The sequence below is a fragment of the Phalacrocorax aristotelis genome, chromosome 2 (genome assembly GCF_949628215.1).
Source record: "Phalacrocorax aristotelis chromosome 2, bGulAri2.1, whole genome shotgun sequence".
Lineage (NCBI taxonomy): Eukaryota > Metazoa > Chordata > Aves > Suliformes > Phalacrocoracidae > Phalacrocorax > Phalacrocorax aristotelis.
Window position 1 is genome coordinate 57,332,751 of NC_134277.1, and position 15,660 is coordinate 57,348,410.

The 15,660-nt window shown below is 40.9% G+C and overlaps 1 protein-coding gene across 2 annotated transcripts in view; it reads right to left on the reverse strand.

Moving 5' to 3' along the window:
* The window catches only part of GLI3 (GLI family zinc finger 3), a 211,396-nt gene that overhangs the window by 30,626 nt on the left and 165,110 nt on the right, over positions 1 to 15,660 (reverse strand). The window contains exons 9-11 of one of the 2 annotated variants that reach the window (XM_075083707.1): positions 13,143 to 13,359; positions 11,555 to 11,671; positions 10,105 to 10,245 (exon numbers count right to left, since the gene is read on the reverse strand). In XM_075083707.1, coding sequence (XP_074939808.1) covers positions 10,105 to 10,245; positions 11,555 to 11,671; positions 13,143 to 13,359 — 475 coding nt within the window. The remainder of the gene's footprint in view (positions 1 to 10,104; positions 10,246 to 11,554; positions 11,672 to 13,142; positions 13,360 to 15,660) is intronic. The other variant, XM_075083708.1, reaches the window with a different exon arrangement.

The following is a 15,660-nucleotide window of genomic DNA, read 5'->3' on the forward strand; positions in this document are numbered from 1 at the left end:
GTGTCAGCACAATATAAATTACTGCAAGGAAAAACTTGATGCATGGCTTGGGATCTGAAAGAGGAATGTCCACCATTGTTTGTGATTATGGATCACATCACAATCTAATAGCAATTTTTATTTAATCAATAATTTCCATGCTGAACAGACAGCCCTGTTACAGAGAATCGACAAGCAGGTACTGATAGCGACAAGGCTTGTTATTAATCTTTACCCTGCCAAGATATCAACCAAACTACTGTAAAAAAGCACCACCAAGATGGATTTAGAAGTAGGCCTTTCTTTTTCTTTCTTTTCTGACTCTCTTTTTCTTTCTCCTTCTCTTTCTTTTTCTCTCTCTCTTTCTTCCTTTGCCTTTCTTTTCTTTTTAGTGGCACAGCCCCATTACCCTTTTCCTTTTCCGGGTATGTAACGTTTCATACACTTTATATTCTAACTTTATTTGAAAAAACCTGGGGTTTGAATTACACAAAAAGGCAATTCATATTAAGCAATTTCACAAATCAGTGGCACCTAGCCCAGTGCTCAGTGTTAGCCATTATAGGCTAATAAATCATACTTTCTCTTTGAGATGTCAATCGCCAAAGTGCTTTGTAAAAACGTTGGCATCTGTAATTCAGCGAAGCCTTTTCATCTTGAAATAAGATGCTCCAGACTGATAACAAGAATAATCCTCTCTTGATCAAAAAAAAAAATCTGCATTTTACCAATTAAAGCTGCTGCCAGAAGCCAAACGGAGCAGCACTGAGACTCCACTGTAGTTTATCTCTGCTAAACACAAGGAGGGATACAGTTAGAGCTTTGTTTCATTTTCAGCTTGACTACTTTATCTCACAGAGAACTGCAGCATCTCAGCCCTGCAATACATGTAAGAATGGTATATGCAGACCTCATACCTACAGTGCAAGCCACGAGAGGACCCACTCCTGACAGAACCACCACCCATTCATTTTATAGATTAGGCACACGACACCTTGAAGAAAAGTCACGCTCACACAAAAGTTCAAGCACTGGAAAGCACTAATTCGTTTCACTACGATAAAAGGCTCATCTGCTTTTTCTTTCTTTCTATTAAGAGGTTACACAAACAAAAGAGACTGCAAAAATGAATCCAGGCAGCCCAGCCCTCTCAAAACCAAATGCTGAAACTGCACTCGCCCCTGTATTTAGCGTGCCTGTCCCTGCCTCTGTTCATGCATGCTGATCTGTCGCTTGTGTCTGACAAAAAGCATTTCCACATGCAATAGCTGGGCCAGCACTCATAGATTTCTATTCTCCCAGGCATCAGGTTTCTATGGGCAAACCTTTTGGGTAGAATATGGGCAACTAAGAGGCAGAACACGGCACTTGTGACAAAGATACAAAGACGGGCTGCACTATGGTTAAAATCCTATTAATTGGGAGGTGACAAAAACAGCGCAGAGACACACCACACCAAACAGGAGACTCCAGAAGGTTCGAGGTAGATCCTCCACTGGTTCAACTTCATAACACAGGCTACATAACAGTAAATCACTTAGTCAGCAGTAGCAAGGCAGGAAAAAGCTGCACAGAAACCGCAGCTCTGTCCTGGTGAATCCGTTTTGTCCTGGCCCATTGGTCAGGACTGAAAGGTAGCTGGAGTTGATGCCCAAGCCCAGCCTTCCTTGCAGCTTGGAAGCAGCAAAAAAGCAGGCAGGGTCTTCCCTCTTCCGTCTTTTCCATGATAAGCCTACAAGAGTCAGGAGCCAAAGAGCCAACTCATTCCACAGCTTTACTCTTGCCTGCGCATTTGTCACTGAGTCAGCACCGGCTCCCCATGGACTTCGCTGTCAGCTTCTTATCCTACACTTCTCCCTGGAACTGGAAGTCACCTACGAAACATCACTAACCTGGAAGAGTTCACTAGCTGAACCCTCAGGCAAAATAAACACTTCAAAAAAGTACATATATCCACAAACCACCTAAATAGTGCTTTGTAATTAAAAATACAAACAGAGGCCAAACTCTGCTCCCTACCATACACAGCCCTTTCCACTCAAGTGCCCACTTGTTATGATTTCAATCTAAATGGCTAGAATAACTTCTAGGGGCATAGGAGGAGCACTGTTCATCTCTACCCACATCAGTGAAAAAGAAGCGCTATTTAAATGACATGTCATAGTTTAGCAACTTCTTTCAGAGACACCAATTCAAAGACAATTACTCTGGCAACTCATATGAACAGTAGCTGTAGCAGCAGCAGACTAACAACAAGTCTTCCTAATGCTGTGAAAGAAATGCTAATTACAGAGGAATTAAAATAAAAAATGATTACATTTCTCTCTCTAAATCCCCTCTTAATACTTAACAGATTAGGGTGGATTTATTTTTTTGTAAACCTTACTTTATCAAAAAAAGAAATCCCCACTTCATTTTTTTTTTCCCCCTTCTCCTCTGTGATTCATCAAAAGCCAGACTCTAGGTAGGGGAACTGCCGATGTGCTTGTGTAGTGGAGTGCTTAAGAGGACCTGAGCCAAAGCACAGCTGGCCTTTGGGTCAACCCCAGAGTGAATAAGATCTCATCACAAGGCAGCAGTGCTGACTTTTAACACTGCTGGAAGGCAGAGGGCATCACAGTGGCTGGCGCAGAGGAAGGATGTGCTGGGAAGGCAAACGGGCTGTACCAGACCCCGAGGGCTACTGAGGCTACAGAACAGCAGAGGTCTGTCTGTGGTTACTTAACCTTAAAACCCGACAGCACTTACATGGTTAGCTTTGATGGAGGGTTAAAGACATGCTTCATTTAAACAAGCCTGTGTTAGGTACCCATAAGGAAACACAGAGAAAACGAACATGCGTTTAGGGGCACAGATCTGCTTACTAGCTTTCCTATGCCATGTAATGAATTGCTGGCCTATAAACACTGCTACCGTTCTGGCACAGTTTAAAACTACGGGCTCAGCAGCCTATAATCCAGCACAATAAGGTGGTGCTGTAATTATAACTCAGCCTTTAAACAGGCACTGAGGAGGAGATTTCAAAATCTAAAAACTTCTGAACAGATGTTTCCCACAATTATTTGCTATAATCTCTCCGCCCTCTCTCTCCTCCCCCTTGCTCCATCACAGCTACAAAGATCAAATATACTAAGGGGATGCACAAACTGGGAAAAACACCTTTCCATGGCACTTGTTTGCCTCTAAAACTCCCTGCCTTCTTCATGTGTCCCAAACCCCGGGCTTGTCTCACTTGATTCTTTGGCCACAGCATTGCTTCTCCAAATAAGATGAAATAGAATAAAAACACCAATAAAACCCCCTTTGCTGTGGTACGTAACACATTCTCCTTTTGTCAGGAAAAAAATGATTACTATAATGGATTTCATGTTCTTATCTATTCCTTACTCTTTTCAATTTAAAGGGAACATTTCTGAACCTTTCAGGGCAGTGGCTGTCACTACCACGCACAATGAACCTGTGAATGGGCTGGAGCTTCTCTGAGTTACTGCACTAGAGCCAAATACAACTATTATAAAAATGCACTGAAAACTGCCTCTGCAAAGAAAAATTAAAAATTAAATAAATCCCTACAAGTATTCGGAGACACATGCAAACTGGGATGTTCAATGACATCTCTTTAGGATTGTGAAGGGACTTGCTTCACATAGCTGATGCTTACCTGCATCATGACCAGTTGCAACACCACCTCCAGTACCCAGAGAAAAGAAATTGCTAATGTACAGTGGATAATCTGCCTTTTGGGGCAGCTGTGTGTAATTGCCTCCTTTCAGGCATCAATGCCTACCCACACAGCTGCAAGTAGCACCCCAGCAGCTTTGGCAGCTCAGGGCTGTTTGCTCTTGGGACAGTTTCTCCTCCTGGAAGCGGTGGGCCAATGCATGATGCTCGTGGTCATTTACAGCTTTACCACTGCAGCTGTTACTCAGGGGAACTGCTCTAATTTGGCTTATTCTCCTATTGCAGTTGGGTCTTTTTTTAAGAGAACCTCTCTCTAGTCCTTACCTACCACTCTCCTACAGAACAGAAGCTGAGGAAGAAGCCACAGGCCAAGGACAGCATGGTGGCAGAGCAAATGAGACTTTCAAAAGTCTATTGACTTTGAGAGTCCTTATTTCTGGGCATCCAAAATGACCAACCCCAAAGATGGTCCTTCAGAGAGCAGTGTGTTCCTCACCTCCTGATCAGACATGTTCTTAAGTGTTTTGAGATGCACAGCACTGATTAAGGCAGTCCGTATCACTATAGGTGCTGCAAAACCTCAGCTGAGGCAGGCTGTAGACAGGTGTAGGTCTCCATGGATTGCTGGCCAACTTCTGTCAGTCAGGGCTGAATCCACCCTTTTCTGTAGGAGCAGAGGGCAAAAACCTGAAGAAACTCAACTCAGGGAGCTTCATGTAATGGTGGTTCTCAGTGCACCGCGGTTACCTTCGGAACATACGGTTACCTGAGAAACACAAGAAACTCCTCTGGGGCGATGAGAGAGCCTGGTTCAGCATTACAGCAGCTGCCCTGGGGATTGGCAGGGGAGGGCTCCAGTCACCGGGGCTTTGCAAATAGGCAGGAAGACCTCAGAAAATGAAATCCTAAATGTAAGCCATCGCTGTCAGTTTAGGGCTTTTTGATCTCATCTAATCAAATGTAACAACAATGAGGGAATTTTATTGCTGTACAATTAAGGCGAAAACAGTAACAAAAAAATAGCTCTACAGTTCTTCAAGCATGTTTTTGAATGAAAAATAATTATCATCAAGGCTGCACAGCAAGGGGGATGAGAAATAGGCAGCACTGCGTTTTTCTGATTGCCACTGTATTAATATTTAACAATAACTTCCGTCATTTCCTTGAAGGATAATTTTCTTAAATAAACTTTTATCTTCAGTGTCTAAACCTTTTGCAATATTTTATTCTTAAACTGATTTCTGGGGGAAAAAAAAAAGACAAACTGCAACAAAAATCAGATTTATAAAAATATACAATATCTTATTAGCTTCTGGGCGCTCAAGTGCATTTATCACATATTTAAAACAAACTTGAGCTCAGCTAAGCCCAATTATAATATCTCGCTGGGCAGAGAAATTAATTAAACAGCTGAATGATAAAGACCCCAGCAGCAAACTGAGGTTTTAAAATAAATAAGATCCTTTTTTTTTTCTGTTAAGAAAAAGGGAAAGAAAGAAACCTCTAATACACATGTTCAAGCAGTAATGTAAGCAATCTTTTCAGGAGTGCAACGCAATGTAAATAAGACTACCTGGCAGGTGAATGCAGTGGCAGCTCTAATGCAGCTCTCCAACTTTGTGATTTGCTAATGTGCAACACACGCACCCCTTTTGCACCAACTTCAAATAACCCTGGGATCCCAGCAGTACAGCTTGGCGACTGAACCAGAACAAGGGCAGAACTTGTCAGGATTTAAGAGCTTTCAGCAAAACCCTTCAATTGCAGCCAGTACCCTATTCCATAGAAGGATATCAATTATAGATAGTGACTTGCTTTAGCAGGGCAGTCAGTACTGTCAGACGCTAGATAGACAACCATGAAGAATCATGAATCTTTCTATTAACTGTAAGAGAGGGAGGGGGGGAAAGGATGGATAGGTGCTATAAATAAGGCAGAGCGTCTGAATGGTTTAACACCTTGCCTTTTGGTGTATGTATCATGAAAATTTAACCACGCTGAATTCTAAGTGGCACATATCACTTGAAAATAAGAGCTCCCGCACCAAAATCATTGCAGTGTCAAACGCTTCTGGGTGGGTCAATAATGATTCTTTTATGTAGCTTTTCAGTTATTTATTCATAGCAGCCCATGTTCTGTTCACAAATTCAGTCAGAAAACATTGTCTCTTGGTGCCTAAGCACACTTTCACTAGTGCCGACATTTTACACTAATAACAGCAGGACTTTGCCACAGAAAGTAATGCAGAAAAATGCCATCAAATACTGACTATTGTGCCGAGGATTGCAATTTCTGCTCTAAAGGTATACCACATATTCAGACACAGGTTATTTTTGTATTCACCATCTCATACATGCTACACCACACATCACATTATAATGCAGATGTTGCTAGAATCTGATTCACCTACAACTGATTTCAAAGTAAATCGGGTCCCATCGTTCCCCAAAAGATAATAAAGCTATTCTCATGTGACAGAAAGCCCAGAATATACATAAATTCATATTTACCTCTCTCAAAACACATGCATACGTGCTTGTGTATACACCCTATACGTGACGGGAGTAATGACATCTATAATGTGAACTGTGTACATTGTGTATTGTGGAAAAGCTCTCCGGAGCTCTGCTCAACCTAGCGCGAATAGAATTCACGCTGAGGTACCTAACCCTTTAGAAAACAAAACAAACAGCGAGAAACATATTTCCATCTTTTCCCTAAACACTGCAGTTCCTCTACAATTACAGTGCTTTGGGATGCAAGGCTTGGATAACAGGCTGTTCTGTGCCATTGGATGTTTTGGATCCGGTATCTTACTATTATGTATGGCTACAAACAGTAGCTTTGCTCCTCTGAAAAAAAAAAATAATCCACATTCATTAAAAGACTTACTGCTAGCCTGCATAGATCCAGAAAATTTAGCCTTATCAGAATGTACACAGAAGCTTTTTAGGTCTTTTTTCTGAAGCTCTGCATTTTTGCAAATTTTCTCTTCCCAGCTGAACTTCCAAAGCCCAGGGAAGTGGTTTAGAGAGTTGTACAGGTGCAAGAATACTCCAAATACTTCAAAGTCAAACATACAAATGCATTTTCATTTCTACTGAATACATGCTACGTAACATGTACTCAGTGAAGTGGGTGACAGGGAAGGGGTTTCTTGCTATCCTTTGTGAAGGTCTACATACCTCACTCTTAGTTTCACTATACAGTTCACTTGACTACCCATAGTAACCACAAGTAGGTGTGTGTACACAATATGATGTAGTATCACATGTGCCATACCCACCCGACTTCTGAACACGTGACTGCTAATCAACCTTTCTGAGCGTTCGGGAGTATAGGGAAGCTGGCAGATGTTGTCTAGATGAGTCTTGCTAGAGCAATTTAAGCCTTTATCGTCTTTATCTATGCCAGTTGCCCCTGCCTTGATGATTACTACCCCACAGCAAAGTCAACAAAACAGGATGGTTATCTATACTTTTGATGTCCCAGATGGCAGTCCAGCATCTGACTTCAGACCCCCCTTCAAACTCGGCTGGAGCAACTGAGGGTCTGCTGAGTCTGCCAGCCAGTTGGGAATCACTCGCAGAGCAGCAGGGCATGCTGCCAGGGGAGGCAACGTGGCAGAGCTCTGCTGCAAGATTTGAAGGTTAATATCTATTAACTTGCAAAGCCTTGACCTTGCTGGGAAGCATAGCATGATCCTAGCTACACGCCTACCCATATATGAACTAGCTCAGGTACCTCCAGACAGCACTGAACAGCCCAATCTACATGGCTCTGGAGTTGCAGGGTGAAGAAAGACGTCATGCCCATATCACGGCCATTCCTTCTCTTCTGTTTTGAACAGCGTCTAGCGACATGGTACCCTGGGCTTGATGAGGCCTCCAGCTGCTACTGCTGTGTAAATATTACTGAGTAAAGCATGTACTCATGCCACTGAGACACATACTCTCTCTCTGCCTAATTCAAGTGCACACTTGCACAGACCAAGACAAGAACTCATCCAGTGCAAAGGTAAGCGCAAATTGTGGCAATTTGTATCTACTTGGATTTAACCACAAGTATTTGGGTAGGAGGCATACATCAGTCACACCAGCAGGGAGATTTTCAAGGGCTGAACTGCTGCTCAGGAACTTAAGGCTTTCTGCTGGAATCACACACCTAAGCGAAACCAGGACTGCCATCCCGTGAAGCCCTAAGGAGAGCTGGACTTCATTTCCCTAGTTGCTGCAGGTGTACATCAGAAGGCTGTGGCAATCAAGGGCAGCAAAATGTGGGAGAGACAGACCAGGGTGAAAGGCCAGACTTTCAAACAGAGTTAGATGTCTAAAGCCCTTTGCAATTCTTGACAGAAATAACTCGTTCAAGTCCCCACAGCAGGGCTCTGTCGGAGCAGCAAAAGAAATCACAAAATAGGGCGCCATCACTGAGTCACGCTGACTCTTACTGCATGATTTGCGCTACTTGAATGTGATGGTTGCGATGATGATGATGATTTTATTGTCTTCAGGATATTGAATCAGGACTTGCACCTCGTAATCTTAAATGCCATCGTAACGTATCTGAATCCTGAGCCCTGCCAAAAAGAACTCCTTGTATCACAGAAACATTTTTTATCTGCCTTCTTTATGTCTAGAGAAACCCATCTCAGATGTTGCCATCGTGCAGAAATGTAACAAATACACTTTTTGCAGAGGAGTCTTGCTATTGACCCCTACAGTACACTCAGATTCGCTACAAAAATCACACCAGAAACAACAAATTTAAAAACCCCCAAACAAACTATCACACTGTCAATTTAATTCACCTGAAACTACAAAATGTCAGCTATTAGCTAACAGGCACAGTGGAATTCAGTTAATTCTTATGCTTGAAACTTCAAAAAAACCTCTTCCTTATTTTCATTACCAAGGGCACCTTTATTCTGAATTTCTCTTTTATTTCATATATTTTGGTATAAATTTGCCATCATCACTGGAATAATTTCTGAATATTGAGAAAGGTTTGTCAGGCATCATAAAGCTTCAGCCTAACAATTATTAGCAGGTATACAGACTGGCTGTGCAGAGCCCAGATGATGTCAACTGGTCTGTTTGCATGGAATTAATTGCAAGACCGACACTTGATCTTTTAAATGTGTCCAACCCTTTGCAGCAGCCGTCCATATGGCATTTCTTCCCCAAAGGTATTATGACACTGAAAGTGTCCCTCCTCACATTTCATCTTGGCCTATTAAAATGTTTTTGTGCAAAATATGTCCAAAGGATTCTTTATAAAGTCACATTTTTTCCATTATTTTAGTTTGTGATAGTCTTTCATTTATTATTATTGTTACTGTAACTGTTATTACTACCTAATAAGAAACTGAAAATATATCTTGATTAATAACTGCAACACCAATAGCTCTCCCACTCCACCAAGTAAAAGCTGTCATTGCTTTACTAAAGTCAGCTTTGCAACATCAGTTTACCATTTTGCATAGTGTTTGGAAATATACAGTGGGTTTTTAAAATTTGTTTTGGGTAGAAAAGTACATTTTTCAACAAGCTATTTCAGTAGTATTGGCCACATTATGCAACAGATTTTGCATGACCTCCAGGAAAGTATTAAACAGTTTTCTACAATAAATAGGATTCTGACACTGATTATTTGTGGAAGATGTTCCTCTCTAATCTGTACTAGGAATTCTTTTTTTTCAGAGTGTTTAGATAAGTTCTATGATGCCTGTAATTAAGAGAGGTGCTGCTAGCTAAGGAGGTTGGAAATGGCGGGGGACTGTACTTGCCAGGTTATTGTCTAGTTTTTGATCATACACTTTCTAGCTTACAATACTACAGAACAGTGAAAATCATTTATTTTGGAGAAGTGGTAGAGTGGAAGAAAAAACAAGGCAGACACAACTAGTATTTGGGTAGCACAAATAAGACCATACAGTTTGCTTTTGCTAAAAAGACTGAAAGAACTCGGTCTCCATGTATTCAGCTGAATAATCCACATCAGTTTACACACAACAGGAAACTGATACCAAAAACCCCCTTAGGGAAGGGGAAGAATTCCCCTTGCCCATTTCTGCTGTTACAGTCCCTTTTGGGAGAAAGAAATCAAACTTGGCTAAAGGTTAATAATAATTCATGTCCAGCTTACTATTACTCAATAACTATCAAAGTCTCTAACTCAAAATAGCATTTGCTGGCTTACAGGATCAGAGCCACTACAATCTCTATTGAAGACTTTATTGAATTTTACACTAAGCTTTAGCTGACTGAACAGGTCAAGCACTGTGGCTCTGAGTTTTCTTTATTCTCAGAAACTCATAAACCCCTCTCTGGTTTGCAGCACTGTTAGCTAAGAAACTTGACTCAGCACAGGGTCAGAGAACCCGACCCCCATGAAAAAGGTCACGTAGTTTTAAAACCCAGTTCCTGAACACCATTAACTTACATGCACTAGCTGTTCCTGCGTGTCAAACTCCCGGGAACAGCCTTCCCAGTGGCAGTTTGTCTCGTAGACCACTTCAGGCTCCTGTTTACTTTCATCTTTGTCCCCTTCCTCTTTTACCAGGGTCATTCCTTCTGGCTGTTCCTGGAGAGAGGCAAAAAACAGGGGTGAGGAGAGAGGAAATTCTGAAACTGAAGAGGAAGAAAAGTGATTTATTTCAGCATTAAAAGAAAGATGGGGCTGGGCATGCAGATTATTTTACTCACAGTTCATTCTCTTACTCAGTTCTACAAAATACATAAGCCCGAAACAGGCCTGGTAAGCCGGAAGCCATTTGCAGACTATACAAATAAAACAAATTTTTCCTCCCCAGAAGTACTCACTGCAGAGAATTTAAAAAAAAAAAATCCCTTTACATTTCAATTCAAAGCAAATCGTAAAGGCTTGGCTTCCCTCTCTCCAGATTCAGGCAGCTCTTTATTTGCACACTTACCCATTATTATTCAGTGGCATCACTAGTGAAAAAAGGCACCATTCAATATTTTGAATTAATTGGAATTTGACTTTAGTACTATGGTTAGACACAAAATAGATCAGCAGTAATCCAAAGTGTGTTTTCATTGTTAATCCTGTGACAATTTTGTCCACAAAACCTTTCCAAAAGCAATTTTGGTAATTGGGTAATTTTCAGGCTACTTGTTAGTCTGTTCTTGCCTGTAATGTGTGCATGAAAGGGGTGAGCAGGAGAAAAGAGTATTTAATTTTGGGTTTTGACTTTCCATCTTCAGTTCCTTAAGGTACCTCATTCTCCCCAGCTTGTTACGTGCCCAGGGTAAGGGTCAGATGTTAGCGTAAACATTTGGTTCAGATTATGCACTCACGCTCTTTCCATTTCAAACCTGCTGAAGGATTTAGATGGACTGCTGCTTTGTTTTCATGGATTCACTCACAAGACTGAGGCTCTGATTCTCATCTCCCCCGAGTCACTGTAAATCAGGAGTTGCCCTACTAAAACCGGTGGCATTAACCAGTATAGGAAGTATAGCTAATGAGACTAGAGCCTGACACTGAGGCCTCAATGCAGTACAGCGCTAAGGCCTGGTAAAGTCAACGTGGCTTAAATATTCTTGCTGAATAGAAAAGACATCCTCAATAAAGACTTGAATGTCTCTGGTTTGCTCTTCCATGGTGAACAGAGGGCTGAGCACTCTCTGATTGACCAGAGGCACCTCTCTATCAGCCTCCTTCCTCTCTGCCCTCATTCTGCAACACAGCCAGCAGCCCCTCACTGCCTACGTTTAACACTTGCTACCATGAGCTGAGGCTGCCCATGTGTGAACTAGATTAAGGGCTGTATGAGGGCAGAAAGACTGAAAACACATGCTACAGGTGAGGTCCGTTTTCCCTCTGGCAGCAAGAGGAAAGGCTTATGATTGTAACCTGACAGCCATACCTGCACGCTTCCTGCTCCTGGGCTGGGGAGGTCCTCATCGGGCTTTATCTTGGAGCGCTTGTTGTGCATGGGATCGCCAGTGCTGCTCACTGCAGATTCACTTGTAGGTTTATTCTGCTGCAGGCAGGTTTGGTTTTTTTTTTTCCCAAAAAAAGACAAAATTAGACTGTGATAAATATGTAGCTCCAAACAGAAATACACAGCATCTGCTCAGCAACTTTATTTGTAGAAGCTACACTGTTAATTATATTGGATATGCAATTACATTGTGCTTCAATCACATAGCATTAACTTGTGGAAGAGCTGCATCGCTCAACCTTGTAATGGAGCAGGGAGGGAACAGGAAGGAGAGCATTTGATGTAACTCCTTGCTACAAACCAGTGCTGGTTTTGTCAGGCCAGGGAGGGATAGGAAGAACTTGATTTGCCACATAATGACGACTTCAAAAAAGCAATTTTGAAAAATGAAATCACTGTGCACTAGTTTGAATCAACACAAGAAAAAGATGTATTTTTTCACTCTTGGAGGAAAGGTTTAGCACTTAACATCTGCACGCAAGACCTCAGCTCTTTTACTGTGTTTCCCATTATAAGGGTGGATAGGAATAAAAACTGAACACCAGTGTGCAACACTCAGCCAAAAAATCCTAGATGAAGTCCTGGATTCTCCTGTCAATAGCAAAACTACTGCTGACATAAACAGGCCAGAATCCTGTTTTTCTCTTGCCGTGCTAGACTGAACACCATTATCTACACCTGCAAATGGATCTTGTAGGAATCCAGAGATCTTTTAGAGATATCTGAACTTGTATGGACCCCACAAAAAAATCAATATGCTTCCTACAGCAGTATGTTCTGCTTCTACATTTGTAAAAGCTAGCCAGGAGATAAACAGCTCCCAGACTGATAAATAACCTATCCCAGGTCATCTGGAAACAAGCAGCACTAGTTAATAACAGGCAAACCACGAACTGTGATAAACTCCACATTATGGGCCTAACTCACTGCTGCGCATCTCCAGCTTTTGAGAATACAACTTGGTTTATCAAAATGATTAATTCAAACTCACTAAGACCAATTTTCCACAAATCTGAGAAAAAAACCCTTCACATCTCTGTGCTGTCTTCAGGTTTCTCTGTTGCTCACAGATTGCGTTACTCACTTTGATTTACTCACACCTGTGTCAGGAGGGCAGAATCTAACCCTGTGTATATTACAGTCAGCTTGATTTGGAAGTGAAGCTGCTGGTCTTTAAAACATTAGTGTTTTGATGAGGTTTTCCCCACTTTTCTTGCTCCCCACCTGTATCATGTTCCTGTATAAGATCCAGGAGAGACAGTTTGGAATGAGAAGCTGCTGCAGCACACTGAAATATTTACAAGGACTAAAAAGCATACTACCAATCAGGAACCATGCATACACTCCTGAGATTTATAATAAAGGGACTGCAAATGCTATAGCTGCAAAAAACCTGTTATCGAAGGGTCTCAGTGACCGTGGTGATTAATTGCCATACAGGCAATATAAATAGTGGGGTTTTTTTTTCATAAATTAGTGGGGTGCAAAGGTTTCTTTTGTTGTTTCTCACCTGTGTGGACTCAGAAGGTCCAGAGCTGACTTGGACAGGGTTCAGGACACTGGGGATGCCAGGGATAGGTCTCTGGGTAGGAAAAGTTGGAGCAGGATGGATGAGTGGAGGGCTGTGTCCAAAGGCTGAACCTAGGGTTTGTTGACGACTTATGATTTGCTGATGCATTTGCTGGAGGGATACTGGTGTAGGAGGGTATGTAAAACTCAGAGCAGGGCTGAATTTGGGAGAAAAAGGAGGGAAAAGGAAGGAAGAAGATGAGGGTCATTACAGTACAGAACTGTACAGATTAAACATTTAAAATATATTTGATATATTTATGTTAATTGAAGTCAAGCCCCTCTGTCTCCCTCATGTCTGTCTTCACGTCCCAAAGGACAATAAAATCTGCTTTTAAATCTGGAGTTGGCCTGCATTTACTAGTGGGTGCAAAAATGATACCATAACAAAACATAATGTTTTTTCCTAACATTTACCAGGAAATCACAGAGACCTGACTGAAATAAAACTCAAAAAACTGAAATAAAAGGCAAGCAGTTCAATAACAGCTATTTATTGCAATAACAAACTTTATATAAAGAAAAAGAATGGGTGCCTACATGCTTTATAGTACTTTTATTGATAATGCAGTTCCCCTATGTTCGTGTGTATGAAGCAGTTCCTTTAATCTTGCCTCATGCTACGGTCTTTCATATGTCTCTAGATCTTATTACAAGAGGAGAGAAAATCAATTGGTTAAATGTGTTCTGAACACTATGCTTGTCATATCACTCATTTGTTTGCAAAGATGGAAAGCTCAGTTCATCCAGAATGTCACCTAAAGAATTGTCATCAGTGCCGTTTGGTTACAGAAACAGATGGATTAACCTTTCCCCTCTGAAATTGGTGATCAATGAGTTTCAATGTAGAAATATTCCAGTGGGAAAGCACTTCTCCTTCTTCCAGTTAAACAACATTAAATGTCTATTAAAGCCCATTATGCATGTTAATACCTGTCATCACTTCATTACTTCACCGTATTTCCCAGACTACAGTGACTTTGGAGGAAATTACACTGCCATCTAAGGACCTATTTTGTGGGTAGTGCCACAGCATTCTTTGTATCACACTTGAGAAATAAATGGTGTGGAACTAAATCTTCACACACAGGAATATGAAATTCTCCTGTAAACATTTGCCAATAACTTATAATCATAGAAGGGGAAAAAAAAAAGAAAAAGCATATTCATTGATTTTTTTTCCTTAAAAAACCCCAAAACCACCACAGTTCAAAAGAGCCATACAAATTCAAAACATTAGGTCTTAAAAGAGAGGGGTGCAGGCATAAAACCTTTTAAGAATCAAAGCTGCTTCTAATGTCAAAAGGGTGGATTTAAACCAAATTTGCAGTCTGGAGACCTAATTGCTGTTTGTGTTAAGTGCATTAACTGAAAAAACTGGGATACAAAAAGAGCTAAAATAATTTCAACCACTTTAAGTAATAATTCTACAGAAATTCTGTGTTCATTAATCTGACTATACATTTTGTCTGTTTGACTACAATCCATAAAGAGACAGCTTCAATGTGATTACATTACTATTATTCCTGGTGAGAACTCTGCATTACAATAGTTTGCCCATTTAGGACAGAATATCATTAAGAATACCCTGGGAGAATTTTACTGGTCTTTGAGGAACTCTCTTTTCATTTTGCATTGTATTCTTTTTAATAAAGGGAGGCAGAAATGTAGTGAAAACAGTAATTGTTCACAGCAAGAGTTAGGGAGAAATCAGTAATAATATTCAGTTATTGCAGCTCTATAGTCCCTGCTAGTGTTCCTGTAAGCAACCATGAATGATTACAGCACGATTTAGCTAAGGTAGCCACTATGGATGATTGATAGGACATTAATCAAAAGATGCATATCAGGCTCAGAATTTGTTCACAAGCTTTCTTCTAATAGCTGATTTCATGTTCACTGAGCTCTATGCCAGTTTGTTCAATTTATTCTTCAGTGTACAAGCCATTCATCAAAGAACACAATGATTTAACACCCCTTTTCGTTTTTAGTGAACAAACATTACTAAGTGTAACTACTCTGGTCTATTCATTAAAAAACATACAATTACCATACATGAGGCTAAAACAATGCCTCCTTACTGTACCCTAGCATTTTTTTCTTGTATATATATACTGTGAGTTCATACTCCTCACACTTCAAACACTAGACAGCCGCATCCTGAAGATGCTATCAAATTCACCAAGCTCAAAAAATGCAACATACAAACAATCTGGTTAAAGTATTTTATTTCTCTGTGAGTGGTTAATGCCCAGGACATCTTCAGCCACCAGCTGAATCACTTTAAAAGAAAAAAAAAAAAAAACTAAGTGGACTGATTTCATTGGGAGCTCCAAGTACAAAGCACCGTTGGAAATATAGGGTGGTTGAGGGTTTTTTACCTTCTAAGTATTCATGCATGCACAACAATGCTTTCCAAGTCCAGTTCAAAACTTTGGCAGATCCCATCTGGTAAAAAG